This window comes from Macrosteles quadrilineatus, unplaced genomic scaffold (assembly GCF_028750875.1).
Source record: "Macrosteles quadrilineatus isolate MER2022 unplaced genomic scaffold, UCM_ALF_1.0 Scaffold_3__2_contigs__length_128488019, whole genome shotgun sequence".
NCBI classification, from domain to species: Eukaryota; Metazoa; Arthropoda; class Insecta; order Hemiptera; family Cicadellidae; genus Macrosteles; species Macrosteles quadrilineatus.
The window spans coordinates 66,865,675-66,892,765 of record NW_026542596.1 but is presented as its reverse complement, the minus strand read 5'-3'; the positions used below and the strand labels follow the sequence as shown (position 1 = coordinate 66,892,765).

At 39.9% G+C, this 27,091-nt stretch overlaps 1 protein-coding gene across 1 annotated transcript; it reads left to right on the top strand.

The window, feature by feature from the left end:
• The first annotated feature begins 7,912 nt into the window (after window positions 1-7,912).
• On the top strand, window positions 7,913-23,938 carry LOC128989797 (zinc finger protein Elbow-like). The gene is made up of 2 exons (XM_054411849.1): window positions 7,913-8,093; window positions 22,176-23,938. Exons 1-2 carry the CDS (start codon window positions 8,013-8,015, stop codon window positions 23,310-23,312), a joined length of 1,218 nt encoding a protein of 405 aa, XP_054267824.1. The 5' UTR covers window positions 7,913-8,012; the 3' UTR covers window positions 23,313-23,938.
• The last annotated feature ends 3,153 nt before the right edge of the window (window positions 23,939-27,091 follow it).

Here is a 27,091-nt window from a genome sequence, read left to right as displayed (position 1 = left end):
CACCAGCAAGGATAATAATTGTGCCTTCAGACCGCAAGTTTTATTTTGTTATACAAATTTTTCGAAGGACTTGATACTAAAAGGGGCCCCCAAATCAATTTATTATTCGTTATTTATGTTTATAGTATTTATTATTTATTTAATTGTTAATTTTTTCAAAGTTTAAAGTAGCCTATATTTACAGTTACCATCTTTAATTTATTCATAGTTAGGCCTAACTTTTCCACATTTAAGTTACCAGTTATGTAAGGTTTAGAAGGGTAAATTTAAAATTCTTATTTATTAAATTTTTTCAGAAAAGAGATTATTAAAAAGAAATTCTTTGGATGGGTAAAATCATTGTTGTTTGTTGTTATTTGTTGATTTTGATAAATATATAGGCTTTTGTTCACAATTCTTTGTTTTGCTTTGATGTTCACCCACGGCCTTTCACTTTTGTCAGGGTTGTGGGGCGACCACTCGCACTGTCACTATGGGGGGCATGCTTCCTTCAGTTGTTCGTCTGGGGGCGGTGCGAGGGGTCGGCTCAGATGGTAGCAGAGCGTGGTTTTTTGTGCTCTATCCACGAAGGGCCGTGGTTGGATTTGATTTTTGGGTGATGCTGGTCTAGCAGTCTTAGGAATTTTTTGAAGAAATGTTGTCGTGGTGGGGTAAGCACACTGTTGTAGTTTTATTAGGAGCTCGCCCTTGGCCGAGTCACCGGGTGGAATCTGGTTAATGACTTGCATCCTTTGGGAGCAAGAGTGTCAAAAGCATGGCCAAACCCAAAATTGAAACTGTGTGTGTGTGTTTACCTCATCACACAAATGTTAGGTGTTGTCGTTTAGTGTATGTATGTATGTGTGTATGTGGTGAGTGTAAGTCCGTGTTTTTTGTTTTGGTGGCTTAGGCGGTGTGTATGGGCAGGTTCTTCTGTTTGGGACCTCATCTGACTGTAGGCATTTCAGTCCAGAGTCTTTAGTTAGTTAATTTTGTGAATTGTTCGTTGTAAAAATTTTTTTTGTGTGTGTTTTTAAGGTAAGTAGGTCGACTGACTGAGAGCAAAATGGGTTTGTTTGCTCCACTGCCCAATCCCATTGCTGGGGTTTTGAGCGACATTCGCCCGATTGATGGTTTAGAGGTGGAACCTTTGTTAGAGTTTTTGGGAAAGGTGTTGCACCTGAAGGAGTTCCCAGGCATGGAGGACTCAGTAGTGTTGGAACTGCTGGTTCCACTCTGCCTGAGACCTCTTGGTGACAAATTGTTAGACTGTTTGAAACGGGGAGTAAATTTTGACAATTTTCACAGTGAAGTGCTTGAACTCTTTGTCCCCTTCAGGGTCATGGAGAGATTGAAAGTTGAGAGGGTGTTTCGTCCTCAAAAATTTGATGAAACTCTCAGTCAGTATGTGGGTGACATTCGTGGCGTGTGGCGTGTCCTACGGCTGGGCATCCCTGAAAACCAACTGGTGGACATTGTCTTGCAGGGGTTGAAGCCTGAGGAGCGGTCCAGACTGATTTTTGCTCCAAAGCCTTCTTCTTTTGCAGACCTGGATAGGTTGGTCATCCTTTCACGGAGCGTTCAAGACGCTGATTGTCAGAGGGAGCATGTTTCGGGGCATCTTCCCCGGACTGGTCCCCATCCCGCTGTAGCATCCGTGTGTCGAGGTCCTGAAACACCGCAGAGACAGAGGCATCCTATTGTTTGCTTTCGTTGTGGTCAACCAGGTCACATGAGACGAGAGTGTCGTCAGAGGGTTAATCTGGGGACTTTGTCCAAAACCCTGAGTAGCTCACAAGGGGAAAGTTTGCCTAAACCGCCCTGTGAGAAAGCTGTTTTGGAGAAAGTCAGTAAGAATTCGGTTTCTGTGAGTACTGCCCCTTCTGGGAGTGCTGGGTTTGGGGAGCCTCTGTCGCGGGGTATGAGGGAGCTTGCATGCATGGGAGTGAAAGCGGCGCGCTCAACTTGCCCACGACTCAACATCTTCTTAGGTAAAACGGTGCAGAAGGCCCTTGTGGATTCTGGGTCAGCCCGTTGTCTCATTTCCCTGTCCCTGTTTGAAAATCTAAAATCTTCTGGGCTAATCAAGCAAGTTGAGCGAAGTACCCACATCTGCTGGACTGCATCGAAATCCCCACTTCCAATCATCTATGAAGCCCGTTTGAAATTCAAGATTGAACATTTTTCTTGGGTTTGGAGTTTTTGGGTAGCCAAGGACCTTTGCATTCCTGTCATTTTGGGAGCGGATTTCATCAAGCATTGTGGCCTGATTTTGGATTTGGGCAGAGGCCAGTGCTTCTTTCGTTTCGCAAGACGGGTGCTCATTCCTTTCGCAGATGAAATTGTGGATGGTGCAGCTGTGGTAGAGCCTGAGACACCCAGCAAACCAAAAGTTGATCCTTTAGGGCATCTGACTCCTGGCGAGGCTGAAGCAATCAGAACATTGTGTTCTCGTTTTCCTGAGGTGCTAACGCCAAGGCTTGGAGTTACCAATCTTTTGGAGTACGAAATCCGTTTGACTGACACCCGTCCAGTTCGTTCCCATCCTTACAAACTTGCTCCACCCAAAATGGAAACACTTCGTGGAATCATCAATGAGCTTCTTGAAAATGGGGTAATTGAGCCTTCTCGCTCAAGTTACGCAAGTCCAGCTTTTCTAGTTCCAAAGCCAAATGGCAAGTCTCGAATGGTTCTAGATTATCGCAAGTTGAATGCTCAGATTGAAATTGACTCTGTCCCTCTCCCTGATTTGCACTCTGCGTTCGATTGGTTCGGTAAGGCCAAGTATTTTTCCGTCTTTGATTTGAACCAGGCTTACCATCAGATTCCTTTGAAACCTGAATCTCGACCTCTCACTGCCTTCTGCGTTCCGTGGAACTTGTACCAGTTCACACGGGTACCCATGGGCCTAGCTGTGGGGGCCCAGACCCTCACCAGACTTCTGGACTCCATCTTTCATGACGTCAAGTTCAAATTCGTGTTCAACTATCTTGACGATCTTTTGGTGTACAGTGAGAGCTTTGAAGACCATCTGGTTCATCTTGAGGAAGTCATGAATAGGTTGCTTAGGGCTGGCCTTACCGTAAATCCCGAGAAAGTTAGTTTTGCTCAGGCTGAGATTTCTTTCCTAGGTCATCTAGTATCATCTCGAGGTGTCTGTATCGATCCGGCTAGAACCCAGGCTATCAGGGAGTTTCCTCCTCCCCGAGATGTCAAAGGCATTGCCCGTTTCATCGGCATGGTGGGTTTCTACCGGCGCTTCATCCCCAATGTGGCTGAGTTGGCGGCTCCTCTCAATGAGCTTCGGAAGAAGGGCGCCAAGTTTGTTTGGGGTGAAGCACAACAGATGTCTTTTGATCTTCTGAAAGAAGCTATCATGCAACCTCCAGTTTTGGCGATGCCAGATTTCAGTCGAAAGTTTGTTTTGCAAACCGATGCTTCCTCCGTCGCTATTGCGGCTGTGTTGTCTCAAGAGGTAGATGGTGTTAGGCAGCCAATTGCGTATGCCTCACGCACTTTGAACCCATGCGAAAAGAAAAGCTCTTCTGTGTATGAGTTAGAGTGTTTGGCTGTCGTGTTTGGAGTGAATAAGTTCAGACGTTTTTTGGAACACAAAGAGTTTTTGCTGGAAACCGACAACCAAGCACTCTCGTGGCTCCTTGCACATCCTCGCCAGCTTGGGAAAATTGGTCGTTGGGTGGTCCAAATATCTTCCCTCAAATTCCAAGTGCAACATGTTCGAGGCACGCAGAATGTGATTGCTGACACTTTATCCAGGATGTATCACTCACCTGACGACCAACCTTCTGATCAGGAGGAGCACACAGGGTGTGCTGTGCTCCTGGAGTTTCCCCTCGCCTTTTCTGAGTTCATCCCACATCAGCTAAAAGATCCCGAGCTGGCTAAGATCATTGGTGAGCTTCAAAATGGGGGAGCCCACCCCCCATATTTTCTGTCCCAGGGTGCCCTTTGTTGTCGAAACCGACAGCGAGGTAAACCCAAGGTTGTGCTGCCTAGTCTTCTTGTACCCATGGTCTTTGCGTACTTTCACTCTTCCCCTGTGGGTGGGCACTTAGGGATTCACAAGACCATTGCAAAGGTTAGGGACATGTTCATCTGGAAGGGTATGGACAGGGACATTGCGGCACGAGTGCGTTCTTGTCAAACATGCTCGCTAAGCAAGCCTGCTCAGAATACCAAGTATGGGTTGTTGTCATCTGAGGTGGCGGAGAGACCTTTGGAGAAGGTTTTCATAGACTATGTAGGGCCTCTCCCACGTAGCAAGTCAGGAAACAAATTCTTGCTTGTTTGTGTGGATGCCTTCTCCAAGTTTTGTTGGCTTTTTCCTTTGAGGAACGCCACTGCACAGCTCACCGTGCAGGCACTTCGTACCCATTTGTTTCAACACTTTGGAATACCCGCCACCATTGTTTCCGACAACGGAACTCAGTTCGTGTCTCACCTTTTCAAAAGAATGTGCTTTGGGCACGGTATCCGCCATGTGACCACTTCTCCTTACTATCCACAGCCTTCCCATGCTGAGAGGTTCAACAGAAATCTTCGATCCGCTCTCATAGCTTTTCATGCTGACAAGCAGACCACCTGGGATCAGGAACTTCCTTGGATTCAATTTGCTTTCAATACTGCACACCATGAGAGTCACAAGGCGGTCCCTTTCGAGCTGTTGTTGGGCTATCCACCCAATAATCCCTTGGCAAATGTGTGGAAAATTGGCGACCTTCTGCCACCCCCTGGTGCGGCCAATGTCAAGGCAACTTGGCAGGCGGCTAGGAGGAACTTGATCAGAGCTAGGGAATTGGTCCGGAGGAAGCACAATCGAGGTCGGTTGGACAATCCTTTCCAGGTGGGGGATTTGGTTTTCTGTAAGGCTCATCCGGTCAGTTCGGCCGTGGACAAGAGAGCCGCAAAGTTGTCTCATCGGTGGTCAGGTCCCCACCGTATCTTGAAGTTCTTGACTCCTGTCTCCGTGCGGCTGGGAGATCCGCAGACTGGAGAAGTTTTCCGGAGGGCTCACATTTCTCATCTGAAGCCTTTCCGGGGAACAATTCCGTAGGTCATCTTTCATTACTCTTGTGTCTGAGTGGGAAGTGCACTGGGCCAGAGAGCTTGATCACCTCTTCTGTCCCTTGTGCGCTGCTGAAGATTTTTCCCTAGTAAATTTTCCAGCACTGGCCAGTGCAAACCCTGGGGGTGAGTAGTCCCTCCAGTTGAAAGACTTTTGGCGTTCCCCACTTCAGACACTTGAGTTGATCTGTGGTGTTGAGATCTTCTAGAATTGGGAGAGGTTGTTTTCCTTTTTTTTTGGAGAGGAAGTCCTCCTTTGGGGGGGGAGGTTGAGCCGTGATATGCCCACCAAGCGTCCCACCAATGTCACGCCTCAGTGTTTTTTTTATAGTGTGAGTACTGGCTTTGCGCCGGAACTCAGTCGGTTTGGGTCGGGCAGCAAACCTGCAACCCAGAGTCAATGTCCGCCTTCTGTCACATTTTCACCAGAAGGCCGGCGATTGTTGATTTGTAAAGACTTGTTTATCTTCGATGAATATCAGTGTTAATCCTTTAATGGCACTGTTAATTTTGTTCATCCGTTCTTCGTAGACTCAAGTCATGGTTTAAGTGTTTCGCAAACGTCAGATGAGGTCCCGGATGTGAGGCTTCACCAGCCGCTGTCCTCGGAGAGGGTCGCCCGGAGGGACACTCCATCTTCTGCCTCCTTGGGCTGCCTACGGCCCAGCTTCTCCGGGGACCATTAAGCTACTCACCGTCACCCACCACCACCGCCTGCCACCAGCAAGGATAATAATTGTGCCTTCAGACCGCAAGTTTTATTTTGTTATACAAATTTTTCGAAGGACTTGATACTAAAAGGGGCCCCCAAATCAATTTATTATTCGTTATTTATGTTTATAGTATTTATTATTTATTTAATTGTTAATTTTTTCAAAGTTTAAAGTAGCCTATATTTACAGTTACCATCTTTAATTTATTCATAGTTAGGCCTAACTTTTCCACATTTAAGTTACCAGTTATGTAAGGTTTAGAAGGGTAAATTTAAAATTCTTATTTATTAAATTTTTTCAGAAAAGAGATTATTAAAAAGAAATTCTTTGGATGGGTAAAATCATTGTTGTTTGTTGTTATTTGTTGATTTTGATAAATATATAGGCTTTTGTTCACAATTCTTTGTTTTGCTTTGATGTTCACCCACGGCCTTTCACTTTTGTCAGGGTTGTGGGGCGACCACTCGCACTGTCACTATGGGGGGCATGCTTCCTTCAGTTGTTCGTCTGGGGGCGGTGCGAGGGGTCGGCTCAATTGTAAGGCAATAAGCAGCATTACAACCTCAATAATGATATCCTCAAGTGGCGGGCGGAGTGTATCGTAACGTTCATGTACAACTTGCGACCACACAATAACTCATTCGATATGTTTACGAGCGGTTTGTTCGATTGAGATATTTACAGCTGTTTATTGCACAATCTGATTGCAACTGTCTACCTCGACAGTGGTTAATAATCGGAGAAAATAAAGCAGTAATAAACCAGGTAACAATGGGAAGAGTCGTGGCGTTCTACATCGAGGTGAAGGATGCAGTCTTCGTGACCGAGGTAACTGAAGAGTCTGTCGCGGAAAATAGTCAGTGTTCCGGATTGTATCTTGTACTGTGTTGGAAATTGGGTTTTCTACGGAATGCTGGAAATTTGGAATGAACCCCAAATTACATTTAACTTACCCAACCCATCTTTACTGAAGGATATGGAGGTTTTGTGGTCGAGAGAAAGTAGTCTGTTGAGTGTCAGAGGAAAACAGTCATAAATTTTTATCTTGTATGATGGATTAGAGATTAACCTAGTGGAAATTATGATTTACTCTGGGTTAAATGTTTATAGATGTGAGAATCAGAGTAGTTGGAATAAAATTTAGCATCAGGCTTGATTGGAAAGGTACCAATAATGACATTTGGAAGAAGGAAGAGATTTTACCTTGCACTACTTTCTTCTTAGTAATTCTTGATTTGTCTTAGAGATATTTAGAGTATTAGTGAAAAGAGAGGAAAACTTGGTTAGATACTTTGATCTATTCATCAACATGAACTCAGAACATTTAAACCAACAATAGGAATAATGAAGCTCATGTTAATATTCTTAAATTCCAAAACATGTGTTTGAGACGGACTAATGGGACAAATATTTAAATGTCAAAACTTTTATATCTTATCAATAGAATACTTAACACTAGGTGAGCTGGAAATTCTGAAAGGAAACACCAAACTACAATCCATCTCTTCTTGCATGTCATGTGTCGACAAATGACGAGAGTTTTAGGAAGTGGGATATTTACTCAATTTTGCAACGTCGTCTCTAAACAAACAATTTCTTTGACGGGAGACTATTATAACTATTTTGTGTGCACGTATATTTTACAAGTACTGTATAATCCGTGGTACATGTACAGATACGGGTACGGGATACCGTCACGAGCAAGCGACGCCAAGTTACACCGCGCACACTATATTACTGTATAATCCGTGGTACATGTACAGACACAGGTACGGGATACCGTCACGAGCAAGCGCCGCCAAGTTACACCGCGCACACTATATTACTGTATAATCCGTGGTACATGTACAGACACGGGTACGGGATACCTTCACGAGCAAGCGACGCCAAGTTACACCGCGCACACTATAGAACCTTTAGACAAGCGGTGATTCACCGGATTCAATTAGCGGCCCATTCAACCGAGAGGCTTTCATCTTTGATCGAGAGTTTCGATAAATTACTGTGTTATCGCCTTTGTTGACCTTTTGACAGCTGACACGCCGACGACGGTGGCGCTGTGAGAGACTCGCCGCACATTCTAGCGGCGGCTGAGGGAACTACGCTAGCGCGGGTGCGCCAGTCTGTGTCTGAGCGTCATCGAGTGAGGTTGTGTCTTGTGATGTTCCGCTCCCGTTGTGGCCGGTGATCGCGCCGTCGGTGTTTTGCGGACAAGTGTTACGAAAGTGAGTGCAAATGAGTCTGTACGACAATATGATCAGTTCCAATGGGAACCAGTACCTTAGACCGGAATACCTTTCTCCTCTTCCTACTACGGTAAGTTCACATGTTAAATAAATTATAGTAAGCCTATCCTTTATCTTTTAATGATACGACAATTTTAATACATTTTATATACTGTAGGTTAGTAACTTATTATAAATTTATTACTTAAATATAAAATGCTGGAAAACCTTCTAGCAATGATTTACTAATCAATCATGTTGCACTAATTTTTTTCTTCCACTAAATGTTTCATTTAACTGAATTATTGTACAATTTTAAGTCTAAGAAAACCATTACAGGAGATTCTACATACTAACCTACACTTAACAAAAACAATTAACGTGTAAAGTGAGATGTATCGATGCATAATAATCTGTAAACATGTCACAAGAAGAAAGATAGCAATAGCAATACCAGTTAATTCAAAATCAAGTCAATCATAATTTACCAACACTATAACCTATTAAGTTTCCCCTGTCACGTAATAGAGGTATTCAAAGATATGTAAACTACATCGTTACCCAGTAACAAATGTTATCCAGGATAACAGCGGAACATAAAAGTAGAGTCATTAGGAGCAAGGGCGAGCTATTTATCATGGAAATCGCATGTTCTGTTCTGTAGGAGTCGCTAAACAAATTGCCTATTCCGACCCGACGTTGATGTATGCCGGCGTTCTCCTCTCTTCGTTATTTATGTTATGTACTTCTTTTAGCTTACACCGCAATAAATCTTTGTCTCATTTCAACGGTTCCTTTATGAATACCCTCAAGCAGACGTTGACTGATCGCGCGCTCTTTTGGCTCTGAATGTATGATTTGTGTGTCAACTTCACTCAACTATCAATTCTCTTTATGTTCGCTCCACTATTTCAGCCTTTTAGTTTCGAGTTTCATGTTTAGTTTGGATCTTTTTATGACAGCTCAATGTTTATTGTTGGAATACAAATTTAGCATTCATGGTTAAATTTATATAGAAATATTTTTTTAATGCAAACGTTTTATAAACGTGACGAATTTTCTTCACTCAGTTTAATTTTTCAGTTGCATATAGATTGCTATTTTATCTCTTTCAAACTATAAGACACAATATTATCGTGCAAAGATTATACAGGATTAATCATTTAATTATTTAACGCGATAAAATTTACACTCTTGACTAGCCTTGTTCGTGAACATTTTTTAAATGTACTTAGCTCACTAGTTACAGGATACATAACTAACTAATACATAACTATTAGAGCTAAGTTAGTAGCCTAAATTTCTGTTTTAATCTGTGCAGAGATTTCGGGATTATAATTTCAAATAAAATAAAACCATCCATCCATAGCATAACATGACAGAGGTTTTTTGTTTTTATATAAAGGTACGGTAGTTCTAGTTACAAATCCAACAGGTGTGGTATCAGCTTTTTACATAACTGTAATAGCGCAATTGTAGCGTCGAAAACAAAGGTTTCATCTCAATTATCGCACATTATGTGAGCTCAATTAACTACGTGGGATATTTGTTCACCTAATGATTAGATTAAAAGGTGTTTGATTGGGGAATAAGGCTTACGACGCATTTGAAGTAGGTTATAGTTAATGAACAATATTGAAATGATTATTTCAGCACGAAACTATACGATGTGGCAAATCACTTTCGACGTGAATATTTTCCGGATGGTTGTGAAAAGGTTGAACGTCATTTTGAAATAGAGATGCATTTATAAAAAAAACTCCACTTTTAGTTTTAGTAGACCTTTTGTGCTAGTCAGCTATTTATTTGACAGGACACAAACACTCAGGTCTGGGGACCTCCTGAAATTGAAAATGGGTTTGCAGGGGATTGAACCCATCGCGCTCGCGCCGTAGGTAGCCAACGTGACGCCAACCACTTGGATAAAGGCATTTTTTTTAGGAAACATTTATATCTTGAATGTTTGTATAGAAAAGATAGATTGTTTACAATGATTTAGTTTTTAGGCTATATTATATTATCCAGGGTGTGTGTGTAATGGTAGATTTAACATCGTCGTCCCTCCCTAAACTGAAAGAAATCACTGAAATTTAGCCAAATGGAAGTAACACTGTTATTAAATTTAGCTGTTTCCATTATTTCAATTATTATCTAATATACGAAGTAGAATGTATCCAACGCTCCAATGCTCTTCCTTTCTAAATAATAATACATAATGGACATACGATGTATTAGTTAGTAGTAGGTTTGAAAAATACACCAATAATAAACACAAATACTACATGGATGATTTAAAATCTCTAGAGGTCGTCCAGTGGTCGAAACTCGACCAAACATAATCTACAGACTTCTCTATTTTCACCCCACGCTGTAAGTTAAACATGTGATGAGTGTGTAGCAGTCGATTTGTTTCGATTTTCTTTTTATTTATTGTTGTTATTTTGTCACCAGCATGGTAACCCATAAGGCCCATGTTAATTTATATTTTAAATTAGTTTGTTGTGGTTATATTTTATCCTATTTCAATTTATAAAGGGATTCTGCACATCTACAGGAAAATATCTTTCTGAACACAATCCATTTAAACATTTTAAACCGTCACCGAACTATCAGATTGCAACTACCCCCTCCCTCCAGAAAAGCTGAAAATGACTTAAGCATATAGGAATTTAGATACAATCTACATTCTCACAACCAAAATCAACAGATTGATGGAGCTACATTTTACATTTTATCAGTAAACTGTATACCACGTTTCTACAGACGACGCAGCCAAAGACCAGTAGTTGAGTAGTTAACATTTCAACCCAGTTTCAATCTTGCCCCCGTTGACAGGTTCACTCCCTATATTGTTCGTCCACAACTATAAATCGTGATCCGGCCAAGGTCTGGTTTTATTGCTCACATGCATCAGAGCCGTTTTATCGGCAGAGTTAATGTCACAGTGTATTTATTACTGTTGCACCACAGTTAATGACATTGCGTAGGTGTACAGTGTATAGACCTACCGCACTGCACTCTAGCGGGGCCACCGTCGAATCACAACTTGACACATGAAGAAATGTAGCAGATGAAAATAAATCAGTTGTTTGGAGAACTATATGTATAAAGAAGAAAAGCCCAAGAAGCTAAAAAGCACGCTAAAAAGTTTAATTTAGATATTTAATATAATTAAACATTTATATTCTTAGTACGAGTTTTGTTTTAGGATGGGTCCAACTGATATTTTAATTATTAGGTATTCATTGAGTTACGATGCTTTGATCGGACATTTAGCTTATTCACATTGCATACAATGTGGTGCAATACTCCAACGTACTGTAATTTTCCTAGACTGATAATCCTGGATTATTATTAATACTTATCGAATATGTACACAGAGGATTCAATTTAGTTTTAAGAATACTACCTATACAATAATGAAAACTTTCCAACGCCGTTTAAATTATAATGCAATTCAACTACTGCTATCAAATTGCTTTCAAAATATTGAAGGCGTCTGGTGAAAATGATCAAACAATTCAATCTAATCCATTAATTAAAATAAAGGCTGATTACTTTTAAAGCACGTATGCAAAATAGACACATGTATGCCTATAATCCCTAGAGATTATGTTATTGTCTACCGGGAAAAAAAAGGGTATTCGCAGTTCTTTTGTACGTTGTAGGATACAAAATACGTCGTATTTTTCGAAGTTTGTGCAACTTGTCACTCTTCCAGATTAAAACTTGACTTAACAACTAGCTAACAACAACTATACATTATTCTGCGTTTAGTATTCAAAAATCTTTACACATTTGAGTCGCTGTTTTCACGATTGTAGCATTGGTCCAGACTCCAGATAGCCCTGCGAAATTGTGTTTGGATGTAGGCTTACAGATTCACCTGCCCAAAGGCTAACCAGTCCACTGGACATGGGTATTAGCTTTGATGACATTACACTATTAGACGAAATGCATTAGCCTGTGAACAAGTTTACTTAGGCAGCAAGCTATACATGTACTAATAAGTAGAGTTCGATAGCTGTCTATGTAATTTCCTAACAATCATGGCGTAGTAGTAGTTTACGCAACGATAGCGCGTAAAGATAGTGTTAACGACACGAGTACTTCTACGAATGTCGTTAACATTACTTATGCGAGTTGCATACAACTACTTTACCTACGACAGTGTTTTCATTACTAAAAATCACTACCCATAACTTCTTATGTTTTCTTTTATAACCTCTCATTGCTACTGCAACGAAACATTCTACCAAACACTAATTGCAACACTCAACAATTAAATTGGCTTGAACAGCTGATTAGTTGAAGTTCGAATCATTACAATTTCACATCTTCTCTCTCATTCCTTGAACCTCATTGGTCCGTTACCCGTGTTGTTATGTGTAAAACTATACTGTTATGAAAGTAAACAATGCTGTTATGAGAAACTTTTCAATTCTAGGAACTGAACTGAAACGGCTACTTTAAAAAACGGCCGTAGGTAAATGTTTGTTATACTTATCCAGTATCCTTTGTATAGCGCTGATTTCAACGTTTTGGTGTAAAAGTAGGCCCACCATCCTAATTTGTAATATGCCCACGAACGTTTTGAATTTTCTGTTTTCGAATTACCGAACAGACAGTGTTTTTGTTGTCTCCACCCTCAGCCACGATGTAGAGCATTTCTTCGGTATGATGTTAGATTCGATTAAATCGCTGCACGCGGATTTAAATCTTCTCTTTACTAATGTAAAAATTATATCTCGTAAAAGTACGTTAAATGTCATAAATCAGTGTTTTTGTTGTCTTTCTCCGCAGACCTAGAGTGTAGCTTCTAGCAAAGCAGCTAGAGTTATGAATACCAGTAAAGCGCAGCGCGGCGGTTCCATCTCCTTTCTCTTTATCAATGTAAAAGTTGTGAAGACATATGGATGTTCTGGAAGGTACGTAGTGTCGACAGTGGAGATTAATACCTCGCGTTGTCGTAGCGCTGGCGGTCGTGTGTCATGCTGTCATCTTGTCCTACCTCCGCCTCTACCCCCCTCTCCTCTCCCCCTCTCTCCCCCTCTTACCCCGTTACTCACACTTTTCAATATACTATGTAGGATGCAGTTCGCTGTCGCCAAGATGACAATTTGTTCATAACAGGAACTCATTCCCCGTTTTTGTTCTGGTCTCTTCCCTTTTCCCCCGACTTTTTGTTATACACTAAGCTATTTCAAAAATACTTATGAGACTTCTAATCGAGATTAACTTATGTACATACATATTTATTTAATCTTCCTACTTCCCTGAGTTATAGTCCATTATTCCCTTAGAAGAATAACAACAGTTAAGTACCTGACTTAAAGTGTCACAAACTTGCGAAAAATAAAAAACCTAAAGGGATTTATTTTAAATACAAACCGCATTGATATGTTCCTGCTAGTCCCTGGAGGATAATAGCTGGTCTAGTGTTATAGCGCTAATTCAAACACCACCAATCATAAATGGTTTTCATCTGTGTGATAATGTCGATCCTTTAGCCCTAGCCTGAAGTAATTTGTAAAACAAGTTATGCCTCATTTGCCAAAGATGTAAATGTAAGACATAATACAAACCTTGGGTGGAGCAAGGTACGTGGTTTATCGACCAAATCAAGCCTAATTACATGGTTATCACTTTGAAATCCATACACACGTTTTTAGTTCTATCTCTAAACCACATTACATTGCGCAAATATATCCATCGATGTCAAGGCTGTGGAATCAGTCCAAAGTCACAGTTTTCAACTTTTACAGTGACACATTCCAGTAATCTTCCGCGGGAGCCAAAGAGTTAAGAGTTGAAGCAGGTGCATGAATAATCTCGATAAAGGCCACTTACACATAAGCGCTTTTGGCACCTTAAGTCCACAGCTGTAAAGTAAATTGGTCTTAAATCCTCCAAAACTAATGAAACAGCCGGGTTGTAAAAGGAACAGGTTTAACGTCGTATAACCTCTCCCAAGTTAAACTGCTTGAGGCATTCACAAAACGTTCCAAACAAGTCTTTAAAACGCGCTGTAAACTCCGAGAAGCCGGGGATTAATGAAATATGTGACGCAGGCCAGTAAAGGAGAGGAGGAAATAAATTAGATGGGACTGGAGATTGAGGGAGTCGGTCCTGGTTGGGCGGGATTGACTCGGAGTGATTGATAAACTTGTCTTCTAATTGGCTTGTTCCGTGTTAAGGTGTAATGGTTGGTGTACGTGGTTTTGGGCTAGGTGGTCCACTGCAACCACCTGGTTGACAACTTGGTTATCCCAAATGTAAAAAAATAGAACCATACAGTTGTCTCTAAATAATTGTCCATTAAACAGATACTTTCATCGACCACCGGAAAGACGTATCTTAACTGCCTGGCCAAGTAGTATTACACTTTGTGTCGTTTAACGTATTATTTTGCTTCAAGCATTATGCACCTGCACCTTCCAGAGACAAGCCATACACTTACTATGATACCAAACCAGGTGCTCCCCATGAGATCCCCATGTTCAGTTGAGGCACCACAGACCCATGTTCCTATGGTGAAATGTGTTTGTCTTGACCAAAGTAATAACGCTATATATGTGTCCAGAGAGTTACGGGACACACTGTATAAACGCTTTATTTAAAGTCTCTTGATGAAAAAATGATTTTTTAACTTAACCATTCTCATATCAAAGTGATTTCAACTTTGCACAACATGAACAGTAGTCAACGTGGATGTCGTGGTTGGTGTCGTGTTGGTAATCATTAAGCCGATTGTTCGATAGTCGAATGATTGTCACTATTCTTCCAACACTCGTCAATTATCGATATAAATGACAGCTAACGAGTGTCTAATAGTCTTTGTTGGCTGGGCCAGCCATCTAACCGGTAATCACCCCTTTCAGAGCATTAACTATGCACAAGCGAGCATGATTTGTCTCTACAACGGTGTTTGTTCAGCTCGCTGTGACTGGTGTTCGTGTCGTCTAAACAACCCTGCAGGTGCTTTATTGTCTTTTGTGTCCACTAGGACATGCGGTTATTGATCATCCGTCAGGACGAGAGGAATAATTTTGCTATTATCTAAATTAGTTGTTTAATTACTAAGGTAAGTCTTAAAGTAAAATTATATCATACTTACTTACTTACTGGAGTGGCCACTGGTACCCTAAGAGGTACTTGGCCTCGCCCACACACTGCCTCCAGATTCCGCAAAAATTGTCTCCAAAAATTTATTTTGAAACTTTGAATCAAACTAAATCTATATAAATACTATTACAGTTTTGTCTGTACATTGCGTAGAATCGTGTAGTTTTTTTTGTTATTTTTACGTATCATAGCCCAAGAAAGCCGTAACAAGTCTTATCTCAATTTCTTTCTGTCTGTCTGTCATTGTGTCTGCAACGCCAAATTTCCAATTTACGCGGCCTACTCCAAGACAACTAGAGAACCTATCAAGATTCAAATAATTTAGGTGTATTCACTGGATTGGTGAGAGTGTCTTTGGCCATTGAAATATGGCCTCATTACTTTGTAAATAAAATAATGGACGTACAAAAACCCAATTTTTGTCAAGTTTCCTCGCACTGTTAATTACATACGTCATTTATGAAATATTAATCGTCTGTTTGGAAAGTACGTCATCTATGAAATATCGAACAGTTGTTTGGATCACGATTATCTTTTCTAGCTGACACTGATATGTTGACATTAAATAATGTTGTTTACAAATGCTTGAACAATTTCCAATCACGTGTTGTAAGCAAATCCAAACCAAGTGGGAAAAAATGTTGTGCCTTACAAAACGGATTTTATTAACCGCAAGTTCAATAATGTGTATCCGTAAATGAAATTGAATAACTAGGCATCATCCAGGTCAGGAACCGGATATTCTTTGTGTATTAAATAGTTAAAACCGGGGAAAATACCGTGAATCAGTGTTGTATAGGGCTGGAAAACTTACATTTTTAAAATCATCGTCCCCAATAGCTTATAAACAAGATTTCCACTCATTGACGGCACTTCAATACAAAACAAATTGTAATGTAATTGTAATAAATTGTAATTGTAATTGTGTTGTGTGTTGTGTTGTAAATTGTAAAGTAAATAATCACAACTGCAGTGGGTGATCGCGGATGTAGTTGCGATCTCGGAAGATCTTTTCGATTGTGATGGTAACAGAGGTTTACTTGCTAATTCATTATAATCTTCGTCCTCATCAGCTGTTATCAAGAGTAGCTCGTTGCTACTGACCGCTCACCAGCATGTTTCCCAACCTCACTCCTCATTTATAGAGTCAGAACCGGGCGAAGCGTTGCAAATTACACATGTAGTCTCACATTAGACACACGTCACTGAATCTCATATTTTCGCCTTGTGAAATAAATAACAGTAATCACCTCCTGCAAACTAGGTTGCCTCGTAATAGCGGACTTTGGGTTCTCAATTTGAATAATGTCGGTATTTTGGCCGGGCGGACGTTATTGGGCACACCTATGCAGTATTTTAGTTTTTCGTATATTGATGTGACATATTTTATCTTCTTGTGTATGTTTGATATATTTTTAAAGGGGTTCGTTTTTTGTGCCATCGACATAGTGTTTATTGAGCATCTTACACGTAAAACCTTTAGCTCAACAAACTTCAGAGTCAGAGTGTTTATTAAAAGATTGCCACACAAAATTAGTTTTATGTTTTAGTTTTGCTGCAAATATCTAGCTGTACATACATACCACGCAGGTTTGTAATGCTTGTGGTTGTGTATTTTCCAAACGTAAGCAAATAAAAAAACCTTATCTAAACTTAGTCTAAAGTTACTTAATTTTAATTATAGGATATAGAGTTTTTCAACCATAGCATCAAAATACATGTTTTTTAGTGTTATCAAATGTTTTAGCTTTTATACTTTACAAAAACTGTGTACAGGAGACTATTTACATGCAATATATTCGGTATAAGAAATATTCTCATTTTTCTAAAGAAACGTTAAGATTTTCTAAAATTATATTAACTATTGTTGTTACATTGCATTTACATAGCACTTTTATAAAATCTCAACAAAAAACACCTTAGCTTCCATAATTAAAGACATTTCAAGTCTTTTCAAAAATATCCCACTGTAAACGAAACAAACAGTTTTCATTTGCAACAAAACAACACAAAGGTGGAATAAGTTAACAAATATGAAACCAAGACTCAAAACACAAAGGGAATGAACACTAGGCAGGAAGACGTGTAATTGTTCTTCCCTTATGTCAGTATAATTCCAACATTTGCCGGTACGGTGATCATGACACCGCTAACAATAAACAGACACAGAAGTTACAAGTTAGTGAGAGCGCATTTAGTGGCACACTGACACTGGGTTGCTAGGATACAGGGGGAGGCGTCGCGACGCTTCTGCGCTGTACTGTACTACACAGGTGTGGGTGTTGTACGTGTTGTACTTGAGTTAGTACGGCTTGTCACTCGTCTTGTATCGTTGGAATATGTGTTCTTAACAATGTGGACATTAGTAGTAGAAAGAGGGACCTAATAGGACAAGCAGTCTTAGAAAACTATTTGGGACTTGGGAACATAAATCTCTTAACAAACACAGACTCACAACTGATATATTTACCTTAAGTTTTACCAACTTAGTTTATCTGTTCTAATTGGATTGCTTGAAGCAGTATATTTTCTATGATAACTACCAATTACGTATTAACATGTAAAGTAATTACGTTTAAGGAAATCAGCAATTACCTGTTCTCGAGGATGAATTAGCAATTTAGTTTGTCGACAATTTAAATTCAACGTAAACTATTAAAAAGTGTGCTAATTGGAACGATGAAGTGATTCCCAATTAGGTCTAATATAGTTCTTCGAATGTAGTGTTTCTATGTAAATTTGGCCTCCCCGTGTATTCTATCATCAAGAAACTAATTATCATGAGTAAATTCTGAAACTGTACAAGTCTGTACTTCCAACGTTGTAAACGGTGTCAAACATAATCGAGATGAAACGCACATCAACATAACTGATAGCTAGCGAACCCACGAGTTCTCAACTTATAAACAACCTGTTTAATAGTTAATCGGAGTTAACTAGCACTACGAGTGCTAACCGTAGTTTGACAACACCGCGCTCCCACAGACCTGGAGGCCAGTGGCGCCGCTAGTGGCAACATAAATCATGAGGGACCGCGTATAAAACACAATATCCTCCTATGTCAGCATAAATAACAAGGCCGTGACGCGCGAAGAATAACCGGCGACTGAAAAATGTCGTAATATCTTGTTCGCGGGAGCGGGACATTTCTTAATCCTCTCCTGCCGTGGTAATGTGTCGTCTGTCGGCGGAGGGGACGGGGCGAGGACATAAATAATACAGGATAATGCCGGGTACGTCCGGAGCAATAAATACCGTGTCGGCGAATAAAAACAGCTACCGGACCGCGCTTATATAGATATATATAACCGGAATGTATACCCGCTAATGAACTGTCGCCGGATCCGACCCACTTGCAGGGGCGAGTCTTATCGTGACACAAATGCGGTATGAATGTCGAGATAAATGTGAACTTTTAAAAGGAAACGTTAAATCAGCCGGCAGATTTATCGAGTCCATTTTCCCGAGGCCTATCGAATTCGGGTTTAAATTATCGCTGACAGGTGGTCGTTATTTGGCGTGATTGCGATACCAGTTATTTACGAGGCGGGTTCGTCATAACTCAGAGCTGTGACCAATTAACACTCCCCTTCACACTGCGAGGCTGTGGCGGGTCTGGCGATGGATGGCTCACTCAGGGGTTGTGGGTTAAACCTTTGACTACAGTCCATCCTCGTGTTAAATGATTGCCAGCCTGAGAATAAGAAAGAACTTAAATCAATTGATCGTGATTGGACATTGAGTGCTGTCGTCAAAGACTTCTTTCACGCCAAACTAAAAGAGCAGCTTATAGTGAACTAGAGGATCTTTTAGCTCCTCCACCATCTTAGTATTATGAATTATAATAGACAATGTAGTCTTGTATATTCTGTGAGATTCGTTGAAATTTGTATAACACCTGGACTTGTATTTAAATTAAATTTTGCACTAATATTCTTCAAACAGTTCTAAGCAGTGGCGGTTACAAGGGGGGGGGGGGCTACAGGGGCTAAACCCACCCCCCTTGGACTCTGTAAAAATAAATGTAAACATACATTTTGTCCTTAAAACACCCAATGTTATAAAATAGACATCAATATAGTTTTTATTAAACTAAATAAGCGATGGCAAGAGTAGTATTAAGTTCCCACATGGATACACTTTGTGGGGCACGACGAATAAAACAATATTACGCACAGTTTTAGGTGTTAAAAATGGCTTTAGAAAGTCACCAAAAAGCTTTGAAAATTCTAAATCTTTCAAGGATCCTCCCCCGGGTGGCTCCACACCCTCCAAACCCCTCGGTGGCCCCCTCATTGACAAGGTCCTAGAGCCACCACTGGTCCTAAGCCAGTCATAAAACCGTTCTGAACGCAGAAAAGATAAGGAATTCATTAATCACTTTGTTTGTTTGTCAATCCATCAATATGTGTTATGTAAAACTGTTTCCTCATCAGAATGTGGGCATATTCACAGTACTCATACGGTGGCCAAAAATATTGTGGGGCTTTAAACAATTTCACTTTATATAGAATAATTTACCTACGAATTTGTTTGAAATGTGAATTACAAACAAATATTTATATCAACTACCATATTTCAATTTATTTTAGTGAGAAATTGCCATTCAGTTTAGAAGACATAGTGAATTTTTAATTCACCACACACAGTCGTTATTTTTAAACTAATCAACTTGGTAAAGTCTGAAGAATGATTAATCTGAAGATGAATCACAAATTATCCGTCCAATTTGGAGAGAGCAACACCATAAGTTACTCCAACAAAGCTATCTTGATCCTCGGGCTCACATGAAGTGACAAGCTTTTCACCTTGGATGAAGTTTTATGGACAGAAGGTGGGGAAAGTTACCCATGTCCGAGCCTCACAACACACAACACGTTCCCACTTGATAACTATCTAAATTTGCTATTATCATGTAAATATTCATCAACGTTTCTACACAGTTGTTAATTTATTTTATCAGGCTAATCTTTGTTTAGTTTGTGCGGAGAAAACTGGACACATTTGTCTGGTTTTTGGGTCAGGGTTTGATGAATTATTTATACACGTAACCTTTAATTATGTTTAGAAGTGTCCTTTTAGATACCAGGTTTATTAGGATGTTTTTAAAACCGGTGGAATTCGCTTTTTGCACTAAAAGAATGTTGATTTAATAAGATCTCAAACTGTAATGGCTACTAACTAATTGGCGAATGAAAATAAACTATGAAAAATAAAACCTCTCACTTACTCTTCGAGTTAAAATGTCGATTGTCTTACTTATTTATTTCTGACTTCTATTTATCTGATTTCTTTATATCGATGACTACGTCATTCACAAAATATAAGAGAAATCTATAAAATACATACAAGGTGTTTAATTGGATGACTCGTTGCAAAATGAACTTGTATAGTGGAAAATAGTTACATCATGTCAGAGCTGTAACTAAATCTATTTTATACTATACTGGCCTGAAGAAACACTACGGTCTAGCAAGACCGGTCATTTAGTGATTTTAAACATGTTTAATCAATTTGTAAATGTAGCTCAACATATAAAAATAAAAAGAGTTAAATCTGTAGTAAGCACCAATGTATTGTTTAGAAGATGTACTGCTAAACTACAGCGTTATGAATCTTATACATGTACGCGATAACAAATCAAATGTTTAATGCGGTTATTCACATGTACTGTTCAAATATTTGTAAAAAGGCAAAACTGAAGATTCACCTCAAGCTAGTAAAACAACCATAATACAATTTGGAGAGTTAAATCAAAACGATTGTTGCACAAATGTTCAAGCCACATTAAACGTACAATTTTCTCCGAAAGGTGTTTTATGGGAGTGATAAATAATACAGAACTGGGTAACGTTTATTTCTGGTTCACAAACCCACATAAAGAAGTATAAAAGGAGAATTCTCCAAAGCTAGTAGACTACAAATCACCGCCAAGATTTAATACTTCGCAAGCTGTGTCGCTGTGTCGCACCCCGAGATTTGTGTTATTGTAATAATATCTCTTCATGATACGTTTTTCACTCCTTGTAATTCATGAGTTGAAATTATATGTAGATTTTTTTTATTATGGTTTTAGCAGATAACAATTACTTGTGTTTTAACAAACTTTTTAGCTTGAATACTACATGATTTAGCAATATTAGAATGATATTGCCTAGTAATAGTTTTTATTCGTGATACAGACTATCCCCAGTTTGAATCTGGAGTGGTTCACGGGTAAGACATGTTTTAGTAACATGTTAAATATGCATAAAAAATATGAACAAAGTTAATCGTAAAATAACCAAATTAATTTTTTTTTTGTATACTGTACTTAGAAACTTCTTATGATTTTTAACAAGACTATTATTGTGAAGAGAGGGAATATTGTAAAGTAGGAATAATGATATAGTTATATAGTTATGTTTTACTACATTCAAAGATAGATGCCATATTATACTATTAAACATATCTTTTATTTTATATTGATTTTAATATTCAATAACATAAATTTTAAATGTTATAGATAGACATTCTACACCAACTGTCGTTTTTTTACCGAGAAATATAGTACATTTAATATTTGTATTTTATCACACGAAGTCTTTTATTATAATAGTTGTATTGTGTTTAGTTAGTATTTGACCTGAGTTACTCTGTAAAACTGTTAAATTCTACTGAGATACGCTCTGAAATAAAGACATATTTATTTATTTATTTATTCAAACGAAATAAATAATAATTTTATCGCGAATATTACTTTATTTGTAACCTTAAATATATAAAAATACGAACATGATTTGATATTCAGACTGCATATTAAAAAGTGTCAGAAAACCACGTGACGTTGGATATATCTCCGCTAATCGCAGCGAGCTGTCATGACTACACTGGCGCTGACGGCCTGTCACTGCATACGACATCTCACTAAGACATGTCATGGCTTACGTTCTGAATTTAATACAGACCAAGAATCATCTCAGAAATGTCTCGCTCTCAAACTAATCAAACTGTCCTCCTCAGGTCTCGTGTTCTTACTTTCTAACGAGTCTGTTCACGTTTGTTTCAGTTGGATGCCAAGAAGAGCCCGCTGGCGTTGTTGGCGCAGACCTGTAGCCAGATCGGCGCTGACTCTCCGGGGACCAAGTCTCTCCTAGCACCCTTGGACAAGTTGTCCAAGAAATCCGAGACTCCCAGAGAGAAGTCGTCCCCGTCGTCGGTGAGTAGCTCGCCCATCAACGTCAAGTCGAGCTTCAAACCCTACGACTCCACCGTCAAAGACCTGTCTCTTCCTGAAGACAAGAGTAGAGTCAAGACACCCATCAAAGCTTCCACGCCGGCTCAGAACGGAAGATGTAGCAGTAACCAAAGTGCGTCTTCTCCCAGAGAGTCGCCGTCGAATCGCAAAACCCCAGCGATGCAGGAACTACCGGCGACATCCAAGTCAGAATCTAGTCACAGAAACTCTCCCCCGGTCAAGACGTCGGAGTCGGGAGCGTTCAAGTCATCGTCGATACCCCCCATCACGTCTTCGGCGTTCCTACCAGGGTATCCCGGGTCTCTGCCACTGGACGTCATGGCCTCTAGTTTCCTCAACCACCCGCTCAAGGCGGGGCTTAACCCGTACCTGAGCTACGCGAGGATGAAGACCGCCTCCGGAGCAGACACGCTGGTCCCGGTGTGTAGAGACCCCTACTGCACGGGCTGTCAGCTGAGCAGTCACCTGCTATCTCCCGGTGGTTCGGGAAAGTGTCCCGCTGGGTGTGTCCAATGCGAGAAGACTCCCCCAGGGTTCCTTCCTCCGGGACATCACAGCTCAGCGGTCGCCGCGGCCTACGCCCACGCCCAGCTGGCCGCACTCGCCGCCGCCTCTCAACTGCCCTACGTCTGCTCCTGGATAGGCGGAGACGCAGCGTACTGCGGCAAACGATTCTCCAACTCTGAGGAACTCCTGCAGCACCTGCGGACGCACACCTCGGACTCGCTCCTCGCACCTTCACCGTCCAGTCACCACCTCCTGAACCGATCGTACCCCACACCTCCCCTCAGCCCCCTCGCCACCGCCAGGTACCATCCCTACGGCAAACCTCCTCTCCTGCCTCCGTCACTCTCCTCCGCCTTCCCTCTACCACCACATCCCGGCCTTCCTCCCTACTTCTCGCCATACTCCCTGTACGGCCCTCGCCTAGGAGCGTCCCATCCCTAGACGGGGATTCCTCTGTGATTCTAGTGATAGTGATGTGATCGCGCTTTGCGTTATTGTATATCGGACGATATCCGATTCTTGTAGGTGACTCGAATCGTCGCCTAAAACTCTATTTTTGTGTGTAAATATAAAACGCTCATTCTTTATAAACAGTTTAGTGTTAAAAATGAATTTTCCGTGTGGTTTCTTGGTGTCGGTCTTTTATTTCGGTTTTTATTTTCTGGTTCCTCACTTTTTCTTCATTTGATTTGACAGCTTAAAAACTTTGCACGGTTTTGTTTAAGTAATTGCATTTTCATTGTTATTTCACATTTCATATCTTGTGTAAAATATTAAAATTGTATATTTGTCAATATTTTTGAATGTTTGTAAGTCTAATTTATACGACTATAGCCAAAGGTCTGTTATATATGTCTATTAGTTTATTGTGTATTACTATTAGGGTTATAAATTGTTTAATGTTACCGCGGCTGTACAGTTCTGGAATATTTTCTTCTTTCAGTAACTATCAGAAGTCTTCACTTGTTGATGTTTTCTTTTCGGACAAGTCAGTCACATTGTATTTGTTAATTGTTTTATTAATAGTATTTCAACGATAATTTATTGAAATAAATATTACTGTGTGATCCTGAACTTGAGTATTCATTCTGTTCTCTGATTTCCAAATGCCATTACATACAATACTTACACATTTATAAATGATAACTTCTTTAAAACTTGCTTAACCTTAACAAGGTAATAAATCGTTTTTAGTCGCTCAAGCTATCAATATGTATGTATGGTCTTGCTAATGCTACAAAAATAGTTATACCGTAATGGGTCAAAAATGTATCAGTATTTCTTAAATATATCAAAATGATGATTATACTAAACACAAGATCTGTAAAAAATATATATATTAACAAAAAATATTTAACAGGAATTTTTCCTTCTATTCACGTTAATTTCATATTGTTTGTGCGGTCCATTTATTCCTATAGCTAGTTGCAGCACAAAATGAAAACAAAAACATTCTTCATTCTGTATTGTTATAGTGAAAGTTAGATGCATGTTATGGTTATAATAAATGTACAATAAAAATACTGAATATTATAGAAAATAAATCCAGCAGGTTCACTATAGCACGAACCGTGACCTCATAAAGCTATGGAATTAACCTCACAAGAAAGCACTCATGAAAAGTGAGGCAATTATAAAACCGCGAAAGGTGAATTGGCTGCCACAAGAACACGTTTAATTCTAGTTTATTATCCCGATTCTTCACAGGGTTGTATGGAATTGCAACCGCGAAGAATAGAATTACCCTGAGGAAGATGAAGGTATTACCCTGATAGCACCTTGGTAGTGGCCTAGTAATCACTGCTCAAGATTGCGATGAAACATCAGTCACGTCATGTAAAGTTTCAACTCTTGCTTCTTGTTTGGGATCAGCAATTGCTTCTGGATCTTATGGCTGGAAAGCTGAGTGGTTGGTCGCCGGTTCGATCCCGAGAAACATTAGAGAAGCTTTCTGATGACCCAGCTATCCTTCATCATTGGGCTTTAAATATATGGTTTTGGCTTATGAAGCAATTTGAGTCAGCTGGAGTCTTTTTGCACTTCATTCTACTCTCATCCTTCACTCATATTTGAGTTAAAATACACACTTAAGTGGTGTCCCTTCCAAATTGATAAGATTATAATCAAAATTTGATATATTATTAGTTCTCGTGATTGTATTTGATGTTTGATTTTATTTAGGTTTACAAAAGTTGAGTACAAATATGATTAAGGGCTATCGAGTTTTAAGGGAGTCTTTTTTCAGTATCTACTATGCCTTAGGGGGCTGTGCTTGTAACTTCAAGCGAAGTAAGGGTTAAATCTATACGGAATTGTACAGTGGAGGCGTCGGGTCACAAACCTGCGACATTGCTATTTAATTTTAAAATTATTACTCCCCCTACACGGACTTGGGATGGGGAGTGGTACTGTGGAGTTTCATTTAACATTAACAATTTATTTTATTATCTGAACACATTTACTTATATAGTATATCGTGTAAAGTGTAATATAATCAGGGTGAAAAATCTAATTTTATAAGCAATGATTTTTTTAATAGAAGCTTTTTGTGTAAACTATCAACATTTAGTAACGAACCCAAACTCATTTCCTAGAGGGACCAGATAAACACACGGGGTGAGAGACTAGAAGGTAAAAGGCTGGAGGATTTGCAACATTTCCAGGTCTAACACCTGGACCAAACGAATGTGTAGAGCAAAATTGTGGCGTACAATAAATCTAAGCCAAACTGCTCTGGGCCGGGTTTCCACCTCCAACCTCTGTTCTCAGAGCCGTCACCTCATGATGGATGTCCTCTCCAGTGGGGCGGCGTCATCAGATCTCCTCTGGCGGGGTCTTTGAAGTCCTCGGATAACAGAAGCCACATTGCGCCCAGCGGAAGCCAGATGCTGTTGACATTGGCGTTGAAAGATGTCTTACTTCATCTGGACGTTTATAGGCCTCATTTGAGCCTTGTTTTTGTCCGTGATGGCCTGGCTGAGTGTTGTGTCAGGAAGTTTTGGGTTTCAACATACATTAGTAGAGAATTGTTGACTATGAATGCTGATGTAGACTTTGCTGTTGCAGTTGTAGTATACGAGGGGATTTTGGGATTCAGTACTAACAATTGACATTTTACCACTGATGACGATAGCTTTGTGCCCATAAATTACAAGGAATGTGTATACAATTGTTTTTTTGTATTGACCATTAAAAGAAAAAAAAGTGCGTATTATCACAACTCTCTAATTTGATACTTAAAAAAACTTTAAGCATATAGCATATCAGTACTTAAGTATTTTAACATCGTTATAAAGTTTTAGTTTCTAGAATCTAGAGCTTAATATCATGTGGATTTATCCGAACAAACAATTTTCTTCCTGAAGAGACAGCAATTGTAAAACTGTTGGTTTTGGGGAGAAATCTTCATAAATTGGCAAGACTACTTAAGAATCCAAACATATCTCTTGATCAGAGCAAAATGGTTTGTTGTATGGTTTTGATTGGTTGTGTGTATACACCTGCTTAAGTGCAAGAAAATTGCCTTTAATTATGGACAACACTTTTTAACATGTGTTAGTTTGAAACTGTTCACTTAACTTTAATCGGGACGGATTGTTTTTACCAGCAACAATATAAAATACCAGTTTTGTAGGTTCTGACTTAAATCCTACAAAGATACTTCCAACGGTCCCAATATGTTGCCCTACACAACGCAGGCGAGCCGGCAACACCGCACCGGCGGCCATCTTGACACCAGGCCCACGTGACGTTAACAAGTTTGTAAATAAGAACAAATTGATTTAACGGACTGCAGCCATAATTATCCTGTCCATAAATACCGGGCTGGAACGTCTTGATCAGTCGCATGCGCTGCACGTCCGCGCAATCAACATGCAGCCGCCATCTTGATTATCATAATATGACAAAGGAGCCCGCTCGCTCATAAATAATTTCAGCTCTCACATTCTCTTTATGACCGGTTTCCTCTCCCATTAGACGTGCTCGCCGCATTTACGACCAAGACATTTATGAATCGTAAACTGATTCGGAATTACTTTTTTTATATCTGCATTAACTCGATAATATTTCAGTCCGCAAGCGACAAGCGTCACATTCCGCTTATGAATTTTAACAGCCGCATAGATTACGGTGATATGCTGACGTCACCACCCACCGCTGCTCGACTTTCCACCATTGTTCTGAAGCCAAAGTACTCCATTTGTTTGCAGTCGGTGATG